At 36.8% G+C, this 15579-nt stretch overlaps 1 protein-coding gene across 1 annotated transcript; it reads left to right on the forward strand.

Annotated features, from left to right (window-relative positions):
* Positions 1 to 4999: 4999 nt before the first annotated feature.
* On the forward strand, positions 5000 to 6331 carry LOC149263731 (putative carboxylesterase 17). Its single transcript, XM_089388362.1, has one exon. It carries the CDS (start codon positions 5097 to 5099, stop codon positions 6117 to 6119), a length of 1023 nt encoding a protein of 340 aa, XP_089244488.1. The 5' UTR covers positions 5000 to 5096; the 3' UTR covers positions 6120 to 6331.
* The last annotated feature ends 9248 nt before the right edge of the window (positions 6332 to 15579 follow it).

The following is a 15579-nucleotide window of genomic DNA, read 5'->3' on the forward strand; positions in this document are numbered from 1 at the left end:
ACACTCCGGAAGGGAAAGCGGCGAATTTGTCCCGAATCCATGAAACGTATAAGGACATACTCTTCACGGAATGGAATACTCAGGTAATGAAAGCAGAAAGGGTGGCTTCCAGGTGTAAAATAATTGCCAGCAACATGATCGACCTAGTCAATGATACACTTTATCTGGCAAATATGATCTCCAAGTGCACACCTGGAAGTATAACAACAGCAGATATGCTTGAACAAGCAAGTTATCCTGGCTTAGAGGAACAGAGGAAGTTAATTACCGGAGTAAATACTTTAACCTCTGAAGCATATTGGCTCTTTCTAGTCAAGCCACATACTCAAAGGTCTGCTCTCAAGTGTTTAACGGATGCCCTCGGATGCCTGATCCCCGACATTCAGGATGCTACATATGATGCCCAGCTAACTTCGCGTCTCAACACTCCACCAGAAGTAGAGCCAATGCTGGCGATATGTCAGCTAAGGAGTAAAGGAAAAGAACCCACCGAATGAAGCATTGCCGCCAACTGCCAGATCGCCAGGAAAGATGGAAAAAACATTTATTGATGCCAATTTAATAGCTTTTCAGTTGTTTAGATATTTAGATTAGTATAGTATTTATAGACCCTTCCATTGTTTTGGAAAGGGTCGTAAAATTTTGTAATAAGACTTAAAGGCTGAAGTTTGCACTATTGTGCTTCAGTCTATATTCTTTTTGTGAAACTCGACCAACGGTTCTTAATTTTGATTAGAAGGCTGTTTTATACAATTGCGCACGACTGTCTTTTGTTGGAATGCTTTCCGATTTGAAGGAAGGACTGCGACATAGTGATTAATATACTGGATTGATCGATCAGCTTACATGGTACTATTATCTGTATCTGTGTTCTTTCTTATTATATGAATTGTTGTGTTATTATCTTTGCTATTGTTGAATGCATGTATGCGATATAACAACAAATCTTCATTTCGTTTCACTATTGAATGTTTTGGTGATTTGTTATCTCTTTCACTCATGTATGTATCAATGATATGAATGATTAAGTGTAGTAATTCGCTCTAATCGCTCTGCATAACTAATTATGCAGAGCAATGTTTAAATGGTTTAAACGTCTATGCTTAAAGTGTTAGAGTCATCTATATGCCTGTCTTAAAGCACAGATCATCAAACGCTACGCTTTGCCAAGTGATAAGTCCCGGGATCCAATTATAGTTATTACATTTTGTTTATAGTTTAGCTGTCCGCTTATTACCATCTTATGTCATAAGTCATTCATCCATCCCATTCACTTATAGTTCTTGGGAAACTGGTCCCATTATCCCCAGTCGGAACCACTATTCCAAACGGAAAAGGAGCTGCACTAAGGTCCGGACCGGGTGGTTTCCCCTTTGTTGTGGCAGCGATTTTCGAGGCCTCAACACTTATTGAGAGCATAAGAGGTTGTTCCAGCAGAGAAGTAGTTTATTATACCTTTGATGTTCCTGTTAAGGTTTTCCCCCTCACCTTAGTCTACTTGACTGAGATGACAAGGGTTAACCCAAAAACAACTGACTAGAGTAGGTGACGCTAGTTAGCGTGCAGGCATTGTGTTTTCACCAAGGTTCATCTCGAACAATACATATTTTCCTTCGACATATCATGGAATAAAGATAACAAGTTCTTCATACAGAGGCATGATGACAGATAACCAAGTAGTGATAGCAATTCTCTTGTACTTTACCCAGCTTGTTTCAAGAGTCATACATGGTTTCATACGAAACTAACCTATGAACAAAACAAGCAAACAAACAACAAAGCAAAGAAAAAGCAAAAGAAAATGTGAAAGTAAAGTGAGTAAGAAAACAAGCAAGCAGAAAAACAAACAAACAAAAAAGCAAACAAGCATGCAAGCAAACCAATTGAAAGAAAACACTACTCCTAGTACTCCTATGCTAACGGTGCATGGGATTGATCACGTGAAGTGATATTTCCAATCTAGCCGTCGGCGCATTGGTTGACCCATGTTGGTGAAGGCTTGGTTCGCGAGCAACCTGATTATGCGAACCAGCAAGTAAGAAAGATATAACAATGAAGAAAAACATACTTCATGTTTCAAAGTGCCCACAGGACATAAGTGAGTACAAGTGCATGACATGTGGTTCGTGGACTTATCATGGTGCTGTGCGACACTGCGTGCAATTTTGAAGCATATGCACACTCTTGACTGTGACATGCAAGCAAACGAAAGAAACCAAGACAAGTCATGCATGCATTCTTGCAATTTAAGATTCCTCCAATGCATGAGCGGTAGGATTGTGGAGTTTGAGTGGAGGAAGCATGATCTATGTGTGAGATTGATCTTCAATGCATACAGATGAGTGATGAGGAGCCTCAGGTGATTAATCAATTTCCTGATTGGAAGTGAAACTGACCTCCGAACAGCGAGGGCCTGATATAACCATCAGCTTGGGCTGAAGTTCCTTGATAACCTGGAGTGTTTCAACTTCATCATCGGATAGATCATCGTAGAATGGTGGCTTCAAGAAATCAGCTGTGATATAATCATGATCAGCGATATTGCTTGGGGTCGTAGGATCAAGAGGGGGAAGAACAATGACCACAGATGGTCATGCAAGTTTGTGGGACCGAAAGGTCAAAATGAATAATGGTTTACCACCTTTATCGGGCGCCCTCAAACCCATTGTTGGTTTTAAGGAAAAGCTAGCGATGCCTTTCAGAGTGTGACATGTGGTGGGGACTGAGGATGGAATACCGCCCTCATTGTGCGGTATAGATCTTGCTACTAAGCTATGTGATATGTATACCAGCCGTTGGATTAGAAGGGGAAGATCGATGGCCATAATTGGTCGAGCAGTTTAGGGGGTTTTCGCGGGCCACTGCTCCGTGCGTTTTGTTTATGGACTATCTGGTTTTAGGGCACATTGTTTATTTCTCCCTCTTCCTTGTGGGGGTTTGCGCTTTTGAGCACTTGCTGTAACCTATGTAATTTATTTTCTTTTTTAAGTCAATAGAAGGACCGTCTCTTGCTTAAGCAAAAAAAAACTTTTAACAAAAATAACATACATTTATATTAATATTAATGTAATAAAAAAGATAAATACCTAAATCACATATTAGGGAATATATTTACTTTCATTAATTACTAATTAATTTCCCATAAATAACTTGTATCTTACAAAAAAAACATTGACACTGTGGGTGGTGATCAATCTTTTAAAGGAAATGTCCACATGATGTATTATTAATAACAATATTACATGTATAATGATTACAATGAAATTGTCCACATTATGTATTAATATATTATTGATATGTATAATGATTGCATTGAAATTGTGTGGTGTGAACAATTACTTTTTTTTTTTAACCACATGGTGAATCGGTAAGTGGCAATCCTAATCTATGGGAGACCAATGATCAATCCTCGTAGCTTCCACTATAACACCAAGAGTACATCCAACTACCTGGTTTTAGGGAATGTATTTACTTTCATTAATTTCCCATAAATAACTTGTATCTTACAAAAAAAATACATTGACACTATGGATGGTGATCATTATCTTACAAAAAAAAACATTGACACTATGGTTGGTGATCAATCTTTTAAAGGAAATGTCCACATGATGTATTATTAATGACAATATTACATGTATAATGATTACAATGACATTGTCCACATTATGTATTAATATATTAATATGTATAATGATTACAATGACATTGTCCACATTATGTATTAATATATTATTAATATGTATAATGATTATGTATAATGATTACATGTATAATGATTACAATGACATTGTCCACATTATGTATTAATATATTATTAATATGTATAATGATTACATTGATTTTTTTTTTTTAATCACATGGTGAATTGGTAACTGTAATCTGCTTCTGGAGCATCCACCACAACAGGCTAGTGTACTCAATGAGATTTGAACTAGGGTCTCCTAGGCTTCGCCCAAATACGTCAAACCACACATCGCTATACGGTGTAATTGAAAAAAGATTAACACTATGGGTGGTGATCATTCCTTTAAAGGAAATATCCACATTATGTATTACTAATAACAATATTACATATATAATGATTACAATAACATTGTCCACTTTATGTATTATTAATATGTATAATGATTACATTGCGGTTTGAACAATTACTTAACATGAAATTGTGGACAATTTTATATTTATAATATTTTTGACATATAGATGAGTATTATTATATTAATTTAAAGGTTAATTTTAAAACATAAATATTTATAAGATTATTATATATATATTTAAAAAAAAAGTTGTTGTTGTTGTTTTTTTTTTTTTTTTTAATAAATTTAAGGGTTAAAGTGAGGTTGTTGGTATTAACCTAACCATATATATTTACTTAAAAGTTCACAAAGCTCTAACCTAATAGAACAATGTTCACAAGGTTTTAAGTCAATACAACATTATTAAATAAGCAAGAAGCCATCACAACAATAAAACATTATAGCTCATTATGTCACTAGTCAAAATTTGAATATAAGTAAGAAAAATAACAACCATTCCACCAAACCATCCATAATAACACCAATTAACTTTAAATTACTCAATATCCAATAATATTTTTTCAAAATTTAAATATACAAAAATAATAACCATTCCACCAAACCATCCATAATAACACCAATTAACTTTAAATTACTAATATCTTATAAATTTTTTTTTTTTTTTTAATTGCTTTGATTACCTTTCCCTATAAAACCAAAACCATAAATATCCAACATTTCTACATTGGTTAGTTATCTCTTGCTATCAAACAAAACCATAAAGAATCTCCTTTTACACCAACATTTCAACATACCACATTTCTAAATTTCTTAGTTATCTCTTCCTATCAAACAAAACCATAAAGATTCTCCTTTTGACACAAACATTTCAACATACAAAATGATACTCACCTACACTAATCCCAAATAGCCACACCAACAAATTTAGAGAGCCATCGTCAACACTCCACCGCCCAACTTTGCAGGATCTCAATATAAAGTGTAGTACTCGGGCTGCACAATTCAACCACAGATCAGCGTCTCAGTACCGGAGCTCACTTGTCGTAAATTTGAGCAGTGATGGCAAACAGAAGAGTAGCTGTAGAGTTTGGCGGGGGCCTCTTAACGCTGTACGAAGATGGATCCATCCAGCGCCGCCACCGTATTCCAGTGCCTTCCTCGCAAGGCACCTTCGTTGACGGCGTTGCTTCCACAGACGTAACGCTCAACGACACCACTGGCGTTTGGGCGCGCATCTTCGTTCCTAATCCCCCCATCAACGACGACGCAAAGAACGTCAGATTACCGATTGTTGTACACTTCCACGGAGGAGGCTTCTGCCTTGGCAGCCCTTCGGACCGAGCGATTCATTCCTTTTGCTGTCGAATGTCGCTCATGACGAAGTCCATATGGTTCTCGGTCGCCTACAGACTCGCCCCGGAACATCGACTCCCGGCAGGATGCGACGACTGCATCGAAGCCATTGCGTGGCTCAACCGCGTTTCCCGGCGCGAGGTCGACTCACCGTGGCTCTCACGCCACTGGAACCTGGAGCACTGTTTCTTAGCGGGAGAGAGCGTGGGTACAAACCTGGCGCACCAAGTAGCCCTGTGTGGTGGTGGATCAGGGCAAGGGCCGGTGAAGATCATAGGCATGATTTTGATCCATCCCATGTTTGGAAAAGAGGAGAAAAGTAGATCCGAAATGGAGAACTCCCCAGAGGTGGCCTTATTGCGCTCGGCGGACACCGCTGAACAATCTGCGAAACTCGCACTCCCGGAGGGGGCCAACATGAACTACCGCCAGCATTATATCTTCAATCCATGGATCCCCCACGTTAACCAGTTAGTTCTACCACCGGCTTTAGTAATAATGACGAAACTCGACATGTACTACGACGCAGCCGTGGAGTATTGCCGGGCAATGGAGGCAGGCGGGCAGGATATAGAGGTGGTGGAGTATGCCAAGATGGGGCATTGCATGCATTTGATGAAAAAGTATGAAGCTTCGCCAGATGTTGTTGATCAGAACCGCAAAGTTGTGAATTTCATTAACAAACGACTGCAAATCCTTCAAGGCCCTATGGCGTTAAGTAGGATGTGATCACCCATGACGACGGTGGGAGGGAGGCACGGAGGGTCATGGTGGAAGATTTTGAAATATTCATCAAATTTCAAAACAAAATATTCCATAAATAAACAAGAGACATGACATTTATGTCATCTCTCAAAAAATGATGTGAGTGAAGTTCTATATGAATTGTCTCTCTATGAGCATCAGTAATAGGGTTATTAGCTATTTCATCAGCGTCTCTCTATGAGTAGGGTTATTAGCTATTTACAGTAGTAGGGTTATTAGCTATTTACATTACTTTGGTTGTCACAATACTCTATAATTGACTTTACTAATGGAGTTTCAAGTCATCCATTGCAGTTGTGAATGTACATAATTGTGTATTAGTATTAATTGCATTTCCATATTCAATCTTTATGGTTAATAATGAAATAGTCTTTATTAATTTTTTTTGTTTTTGTGTTTTTGTTTTTATCTCTTTTTCTCAAATGCTTGTATAACTACTTTATATCAAGTTAACAGGTTTCATCTATAATAATCAATTTCTTTTTACTTTACTCTTCTCATATTTATACTTGATATAACTAATTAATTAGTTACAGTTGTGTCGCACTACTTTATACCATAGTTACCAAATTTGAATTCAATTCTTGATTCCAATTCAAATTAGATTCCGGAAAAAGTTCGTGTCTATAAAATTTAATACAAGAAAAATTTGAAAATACACATCTTACAAATACTTGATATATTTTTTAAAAAAATTTAAAAATTTATATATGAAATTTAATATGTAAATTTACTTACTATTTTATTAATAAGTCTTTACCATATGTAGTTGTAGTGGTAAGTTGTTATGTTCTAATTCTTTTTCAATATAAAAATAACATATAAATTTACTTACCATTTTATTTATAAGTACAAATTTATCTTTACTCTAATAATTTACTATTTTATAATTATTTTTCAATATAAAAATAACATATAAATTTACTTATTTGCAAATGCTATTTGCCATTTCAATAATCTTTTTCCCTGTACAGAAGTTACCATTTTTAATACTATTCTCTTCACAGATACAAACTTATAAACGGAAGTTACCATTTTTAAGTGTCACTCGGTGTTGTACGTTTTAACCATAAGCTCCCAGAGAGATAGTTCCAGAATAAGCCAGCTAATGACACTGTACATTATTTCAGAATGTATAAACCTTTAGTGATGAAAACTAACATAGTCAATAGAATATTCCAAATTTGGTTACTTTGGCACCTTTCCTTGATTTGCTAGGAATAGACTGGGCTCTGGATAATAAGGCTGTCATGGACTATAACACGGTTGAGAGAAGAACATTTTATAAAAAAATTTCAATATGGAAACGGTTTTTGTTTTTAAATATAAGTTTTGGTCTTCGAAACCGAATTCGAATTTGCCAAATCTGTCGTACAAAAGCGAATTAGGGAATTTTCGTACTTTTTCCGCCAATACACCCGTATTTGGTAACTATGCTGTATGTCAAGTTAATATGTACCTTTTCAATAAATCTTCTTTTTACCTTTCATTTGACTTTCCTCTTCTCAAATGATTAATCAATTGTTTACGATTGTTTCATGTTACTTTATACCAAGTTAATGTGTACCTTCTATAACAATCAATTTTCTTTTTACTTTCTTTTTCTCAAATACTTGTATAACTAATAAATTGGTTATATTTGTTCCACACTACTTTATACCAAGATAATATGTACCTTCTACCATAATCAATCTTCTTTTTACCTTTCATTTTATTTTCCTCTTCTCAAATACTTGGTATTTGTTCCACACTACTTTATACCAAGATAATATGTACCTTCTACCATAATCAATCTTCTTTTTACCTTTCATTTTATTTTCCTCTTCTCAAATACTTATATCATTTGGTTACATTTGTTCTACATTACTTTATGTTAATTTTTGGTAGCATCGAAAGTGCTTTAGCCTTGAAAATTGGTGGAGAGGCTAAGATACATGAGTTCTAAAGAATCCAGAAATCGTTTGGTGAAATTCCACGAGGATTGTATTTTATTAAATAATTAATATTTTTAATGGGGTTCCTAAGTCTAAATTTAGGAAAATTAAAATATTAATAGGTATTAATGAAAATATGGGTGAAAATGATCTAGAAGGTAGATCAAACCATGTTTTACTTTGAGCTGTTGATTAGAGACTTATTCTTGACCGTTGAAAAATCAACAGGAAAAATAAAAAGTGAAGGTTTGGGTTTCATTTGGAAACACATAGAGAGAACAAATTGATTGTGAGTTCGATTTTAGCTGAGAAATTCGAATTAGGTGATCATTTAGCAGCAGAGGGGCAGAGAGAATCTGGGAGAAGGAATTCCTAGAGAATACTGATAGAGATGCGAAGAGAGCTTGTGGAGGTAGTGCAGTAGCCGAGAGACCTGACGCTAGGCAAGTCTGGGCCCACGTAGCCTTGACGCAGAGCCAAAAGAGCCAACGCAGAGGAGAAAGTTGTTTGTCACGCAGAAGCCGAAACTACCGGGATAGTTAACACAGAGGGAAGAAGAGGTGACGCAGAGCCTGAAAGGTTAACATGGGGTCTACACACTGCCAGCGCAGAAGTAGCCAAGGTTAGCAAGTCTTGTTGTGAGATCAGCCAGAATTCTGCCAGGTGAAGTGAGGTAAAACTCACTTAGATTTTCCGCTAGTATTTTCTCTGTAAATGATTATTAGATGAGAATCATAAATTTGTATTCAAATATCTCTCCTGCGTAATAATAAATCCTCAGAGCTGCTGCACTAGTTTTCCTGCATTGGTTTTTGCGGGGACTATTGTGTCCAAAAATACATGTGTCCTATGTGTCTTGTTATTTGCTCTGTTTTATTTTTCATGAGATCAAATATTTAATTAGTGTAGGCTGCAGAAGTAAGTATTCAGAAGAATAACTTGATGAATGTAATTTAAAACTCAAGTAGGTGAAGTAGATTCAAATTTGCTGCAGTAAGGGTTCCTTCAGTGTAGGAATTTTCACATGGTATTAGAGGATTGATTTTGAAACATGAAGAACATATTCAACACTAAGCAGAGAGGCTAAAAGTTGCATTTGGCAGTAATTCGAATCCCCTTGAAGGGATTGCGCAGTCCTTGTTGGGCAGCAGATATGAGGAAATCTCTCTCTGAGTGAGACAATAGAGAGGTGTGATTTCTCTGGGCTAGTAGGGATCGTCTCTGTCCGCAGAGAGGATTTACCTCCACAACATGATCAGTTTCTTAAGGAAACACCCTCCAAACAGCAGAGATTAATGGCTGCTTATGACCTCAAGGAGGAAAAGATGATTATGAGTCATTTTAAGCCCAAGATACCACAGCCCTAGACAGCTGCAGATTATGTAAAGGTAAGCTTAGAGGTCCTCTCCAAGGACATTCACCCCATGGACCAAATAGAGTTGCACAAGCAAACAGGTGAGATGGTCTATGCCACTCTAGCAGATAAGGCCATGCTGGCACATGAATTGAAGGAATCTTTGAAGAATACAAATACTCAACTAGATTTGGAAAGAATGTCCTCCTCAGCCAAAGATAATAGGATAAAGACATTGGAAGAAATCATTGTGGACCTAGGGCATCATCCTAAGAATCCCAAGCGCGTCAAGGCCCTTATGAAGAAGAAAGAGGATGGTATTGCTACACTGAAAAAACAGTTGAGGCTGTCCTCAACTATGCACCCATAAACAACAGAACTTGTGCAAGAGAAAGAAGCTGAGGATACCATGGATCTACTAATGAGCATGAACCAGAGAATAATTCAGATGGAGGGAGAGTTGGAGAAAGCATTGGAAGGCAAGTAGGGAGAGTCGACCTCCAAGCCACCTCAAACAAATCCAACTGTTGCTACTATTCCTCCTACACAAGCAGCGGTGACCCCTCCTATTATCCCAACAACTACAACAACTACAGATGCTACAACAGCAACAACAACAACACCTGAATCTAGCATGAGCATGGATGAAATGATGAAAGTTGTCAAAGAGCTAGAAGGTCAGGCAACAGAGATAAAAGAGGCCAAGGAAAAGTTGGCCAAGCTGGAAGCAAGCTACGATAAATCCAAAATGACAGTAGCTGAAAAAACAAGGGAAATTAAGGCCTTGAATGACAAAATAAAAGCCTTGGAGAAGGAGCTGACTTTGGACAAAACTCTAGCTGAAATAAAGAAGATTTTGTGGGCCAAAATTGGCCAATCAATCACTCACCAATGGAAATCAATCCAAACCATGCATGAACAGATATAATTGATAGGCCTAACTCAATTTGAGAATCAAAGGGCTAGAGCAACATTGGGAAATATGCCTGAGCAGGCTAGTAAAATGATTCATTTCCTGAACACTCATACCAAAGAAGAGTTGGCAACATTAGACATCAGTAACAGGACAGATACTGTTCTGACAGCAAAAGAGGTGTTGACCCTAAGAAATTTTGTCCAAAGTCCAGAAAGAAGGTGTCAGGAAATGCAAGCAAAAGTAGATGATTTCAAGCTAAAGCTTGCAGCATTGCAGAGCAGAGGATTGCCCAGCCTATTGACTAGCACTGGAAGACTGCTGACCCATGAGCAGTATGCCACCAGGATGAATAATTTTATTTCAAATCAGATTACAACATCCACAAGTACCTCAGACGAAACAGGGCCTCCATCTGGACAGAGCCTTTATGACAAGCTGGAAAACTTATTTTACATTGAGCATGAGATCAATCACTTGTTTGAGATCTCGCCCAATTTTTACAGATATACCGAGGCAGATGAGACATTAATAAAGATACAAAGACATCAACTGCCTAAATAAGATTGGTGGCAAGCAATGCTGGAAATTCTGCCAAAGTAATCTCAGTCCTTTCTCTTTTTTGGTCAGCCACAGGTCACCTACAGGTCTGCAGAGTTGAGTACGCAGGCATCGGACAGAGCATGAAGAAAACAGGCAGAGCAGGTCAACGCAGTGACTCAGCAAATCACTGGGACAGGAGGCCCAAAAAACGCAAATTAAAAGCGCAGCCTCAACCGACTCAGTTGATCCCAAAAGTCTAAATTTTCTGACAAAATGGACAGCTAGCAAACTAATACTTACTGCAGCATTTAATTCTTCATTTACTTCCTTGGAAGAGTTGGTGATGTAATTTATTGCATGAAGACCCATCATCTAGATATTTTATATCTCATCTTTGTATATATACCTCCCCACAGAACGTATTTGGGGTTGGTGATTTTTTCTCTAAGAGATGCGCTATAAATTTTCAGACTTTATAATACAAATGGCTGGTGAAGTTCATGGTCTCTGCATTGTCTGGATGTGAAAGTAATGAACTGCGTTCTGCTACAGAATTCCTGTGTTGTTTAATGGAACAATAAGTTTTCCTAAACCATGTTTTTTCTTTTCTGTGTTTGCAAAATTCACATATATGTTTCATGATCTTAGCAATAGAGAAGAAGAATAGCTTAGGACTTGTTTGAATGCACCCTCTGCTCAATCTCTGTTTCTAACTGTGTTTTCTTCAGAATTGGTCATAAATATGAATTCTTAATTGCTCATGTTTGCACTACTTCTTTCATTATGAATGATGTTTAGGAATTCTTAATTGCTCCTAGATAATATTCTTACGCTTTCCCTCTATCAGCATAGTGAAAGATCCTTGACTGCCTTTCATTCCCTGATTTCATGCCATCGATTCCCAGATTTGAAGAATTGTTCCATAGATGCCTGTCTGGCTCTGTAGCATTACCTTTTCCCCAAGAAAGACTTTCAGCAGTACACCATCATTGACTCCATTTCCCAATAGTCTAGACTGTTCTGAGACTGCATACCAGTTGTGCCTGAAATCATCATCCAACCAAATTTAAAACAAAACCCTGTACATCATAACTAGCCTAAAATTACTCCAAAACAAATCTAAAATATAAAGAGAGAGCCCTCTCTGGTTGCAGGTAGGCTAGGACCTATAGCTAAAAGATTGGTTAGTGGTTACCTCGACCATATTCCCTTAGGAGCTAGGGAACAACCTGAGTGATAACAGATATTATGATCTTTTCTCCCTGCATTTGAGAAAAATCAGAAATAAAATTTGGTGTAAATATCTAAAATTACTTCTGTGAACCATATAACCACAATCTAATTTTAATATGATTTTCAAACCATTTTTCATGAATAATATGACTTTAAGTGGAAAATGTATACTATGGACTACTATAACTCACATGGATGCATCCTAAAGAATACTTTAAGATGAATATGCTATTTCATGTGAAAATAAAATTCCAGATAGATTTTAAACCCTATCGGTGCTCTTATTAGGATGAATCACACTGATGCATTTAAATAATAACTGCATTGGTTTCTGGCATTTCTATAATAAAAATAAAAATATTCTATCATATCGGTGCTCTTGTAAAAAATAACATTGATGCATTTAAATAAAAACAACACCGATTCACACCTATTTCCAAGATTTCAAAAATAAAAATAAATTCTTCCATATTAATGCTCTTATACCAACCAACATAGATCCATCTTAGCTCTATATATACCAAGCGTTGAGAGGGATCAAATCTCTTTTCACTCTAAAATAGGTTTTCATATCAAGAGATTTAATCCCTCTCGGTGCTTGGTAGATTTAGAGCTAAGATGGATCTATGGTGGTTTAATTCCCCCCTTTTAATAGGCTATATTCCAAATGAATACCATGGCTCAATACCATGGGCTATTATTATTATTATTATTATTATTGGACTCCTAAACCTCTAAGGGTTGGTGTGGAAGCTAAATAGTCAAAGGGAGTCCAAGAGACAACCTGGAATATGAAACCAAGGGTTACTAGACTTGTATAAATATGTATCATTGTGAATAATAATGTATTCAAGGCTAATCATTCATATCTTCTATCTTCTCCATTGCTGTGTTTAACATGGTATCAGAGTGTAGGCTAGGTCTGGGCACTTTCAGATCCTATCAGATCTACCATTATGGCCAGACTCTGCTTGTCTAATTGATTATTTTAAGAGGGCTTTTTTATATTCCCCACTGGCTATATGTTAGGCCCCTATACTACTAGTGTAACCCCTTATTTGTATTAGTACAACCCACTTATTATATTGATGTACCCATGTAGTGCCCATTTTGTTACTATTGTGCCACATAGAAGCCCACTATTGTTATTATTGTGCCCTTACATTATTATTGTTAGGTCGGCTCTGATTATGTTATGACCCCTTAGACTCCTATATATAGAAAGGAGGTCTTTTCATTTGTATCATCGAAGAATTGTTCATTTATGTAATGTAAAGGAGGTTACCCCCTCGAAGAGGCTGAATTCTAAGTCGTTGATCTATCTTTTCTATCTTTTTCTTGAGCTAGTTTCATAACATTTGGTATTAGAGCTTTGGATTCTAGGGTTTCGCTACTCCAAACATGTCATTGTGGCATTTTATCTATAACTTTTTTTCTGCGACGTTTTAGAAGCTAAAAAAAACCCATTTGAGAAGAAATCACATTGAATCTTGGGTCCGAATTTCGGATCTTTTCGCACTATATTTGTGGAGATATGATCTGAGGAAGTTGGTCTTTTTGCAGACTCCTGAATTACATTCCAAACAGGTGACCTGGGGAAAATCGTCATAACTTTCTCTCTAAGAATGGGATTGAAATTTCGTAAGAAGGTACATAAAGAGGACGGACTGTAGTTTCTTCTATATATTTTTTAGAGCCAAAGGTCGAAACAGTGACACGTGGCACTTCATACAAGTTCGCTATTTTGGAAAGGTCTATAATCAGGTCATCTTGGGGGGTTGTGCATAACTCTTTCTTGGAGAATCCAATTTGGATCAGACTGGTGGCATTGGAAATAGGACGCGGAGGGCTACTATAGGTCACAATTTTAGAACTTAAAGATCTGAAAGCACAAAGTTACAGTCGTTTCAAGATTGAGCTCCTAAAATCAAGAAAAAGCAAGATGAGGAGGTTTGATGGCAAGGATCCGGTAAATTGGATACTTCAAATGGAGCAATATTTTGATCTACATGGTGTACCACTGTTACAAAAGGTATGTATTGCATCTTCATATTTAGAACTGGATCAAATTTTATGGCATGAAGGGCTTTGTTCGCGTAAACAACTTGTTACGTGGTCAATTTTCATGGAGGAAATGATAGCACATTATGAGAATACAAAGAGCAACACCTTCTTTAGAGCAACACCACAACAATTGGAAAGAGTAAAAGGGCTTGATGACATAGTGGAAAGCAAAATTATGGAAACCAGGAAGCATACCCCTCACAACTACAAAGATGGAAGTGTTGTTTCTCCCAGTCTTCCACAACCTACAAGGGTTACACCACAACAATTGGAAGAAAAAAGAGAAAAAGGGCTTTGTTACAATTGTGATAGCAAATGCACTAAAGGTCATAAGTGTGCTGAGAAGAAATTATTTTACATAGAATATGAAGAGGAGGAAGAAAAGGATCAAGAAACATCAAAAGAAGAGGATATATGCCAGGACCCCACCACAGAGAAAGAAGAAATGAATCAGACCATATCTTGTAAAGCATTGGCAAGAATTACTACTCCTCAAACTCTCAAGATAGAAGGACATATCAAGAAGAAAAAGGTGCAAGAAGTGAAAGATCACATCGAGAAAGAAGAAATGAATCCAACCATATATTGTAATTCATTGGTCGAAATTACCACTCTTCAAACTATCAAGATAGAAGGACATATCGAGAAGAAAAATGTTCAACAAGTGAAAGATCACATCGAGCATCAAGAAATGAATCCGACCATATCTTGTAAAGGATTGGAAGAAATTACCACTCCTCAAACTCTAGAGATAGAAGGAAATATCAAGAAGAAAAAGATTCAAGCAAAGAAAGATCACATCGAGCATCAACAAAAAGTTATCCAACTTTTAAATGATAACGCCACTTTGGTGCAAAATCAAATGAAACAAAAGGTAGATCAACATCGTAGTGAAAAATGTTTTGATGTAGGTGATTGGGTATTTTTACTGCTACATCTCAAGCAAGCTATTTATGAGAAGGGAATGTTGGCAATACTACATGCACTTAAAAAATGGCAACCTTACTGAATGGGAAGACTCTTCAAGGATGAGGATGTGGAAGCATTGTTTTGTGCTATTTCTATTATCCAACCAGATTGGATAAACGAAGCAAGGGATGAATGGAAGAAGGACGAAGAAGTATGGCCACTTATTCAAAAGTTGCAAAAGATCCCAATTCAAACAATATTGCTAGGAATTGAAGAGGAAGGAAAAATCATATTGGAACCTGGAGCAGTCACAGAAACAAGAACCTGACAGCTATGAAATCGATCAATTTCAGACTATCTCATCAAGTGGAAGAACTTACCCTCTGAAGATTCCACATGGGAGGACAATAATTTTATACAGAAGCATCAAGAACTACTCAAGCGTTGAGGACAATTCTTTTTGAAGGAGAGGAG

Source organism: Pinus tabuliformis, chromosome 6, assembly GCF_031772625.1.
Source record: "Pinus tabuliformis cultivar Carrire ecotype Pingquan chromosome 6, CPIR1, whole genome shotgun sequence".
In the NCBI taxonomy this organism is placed as follows: Eukaryota; Viridiplantae; Streptophyta; class Pinopsida; order Pinales; family Pinaceae; genus Pinus; species Pinus tabuliformis.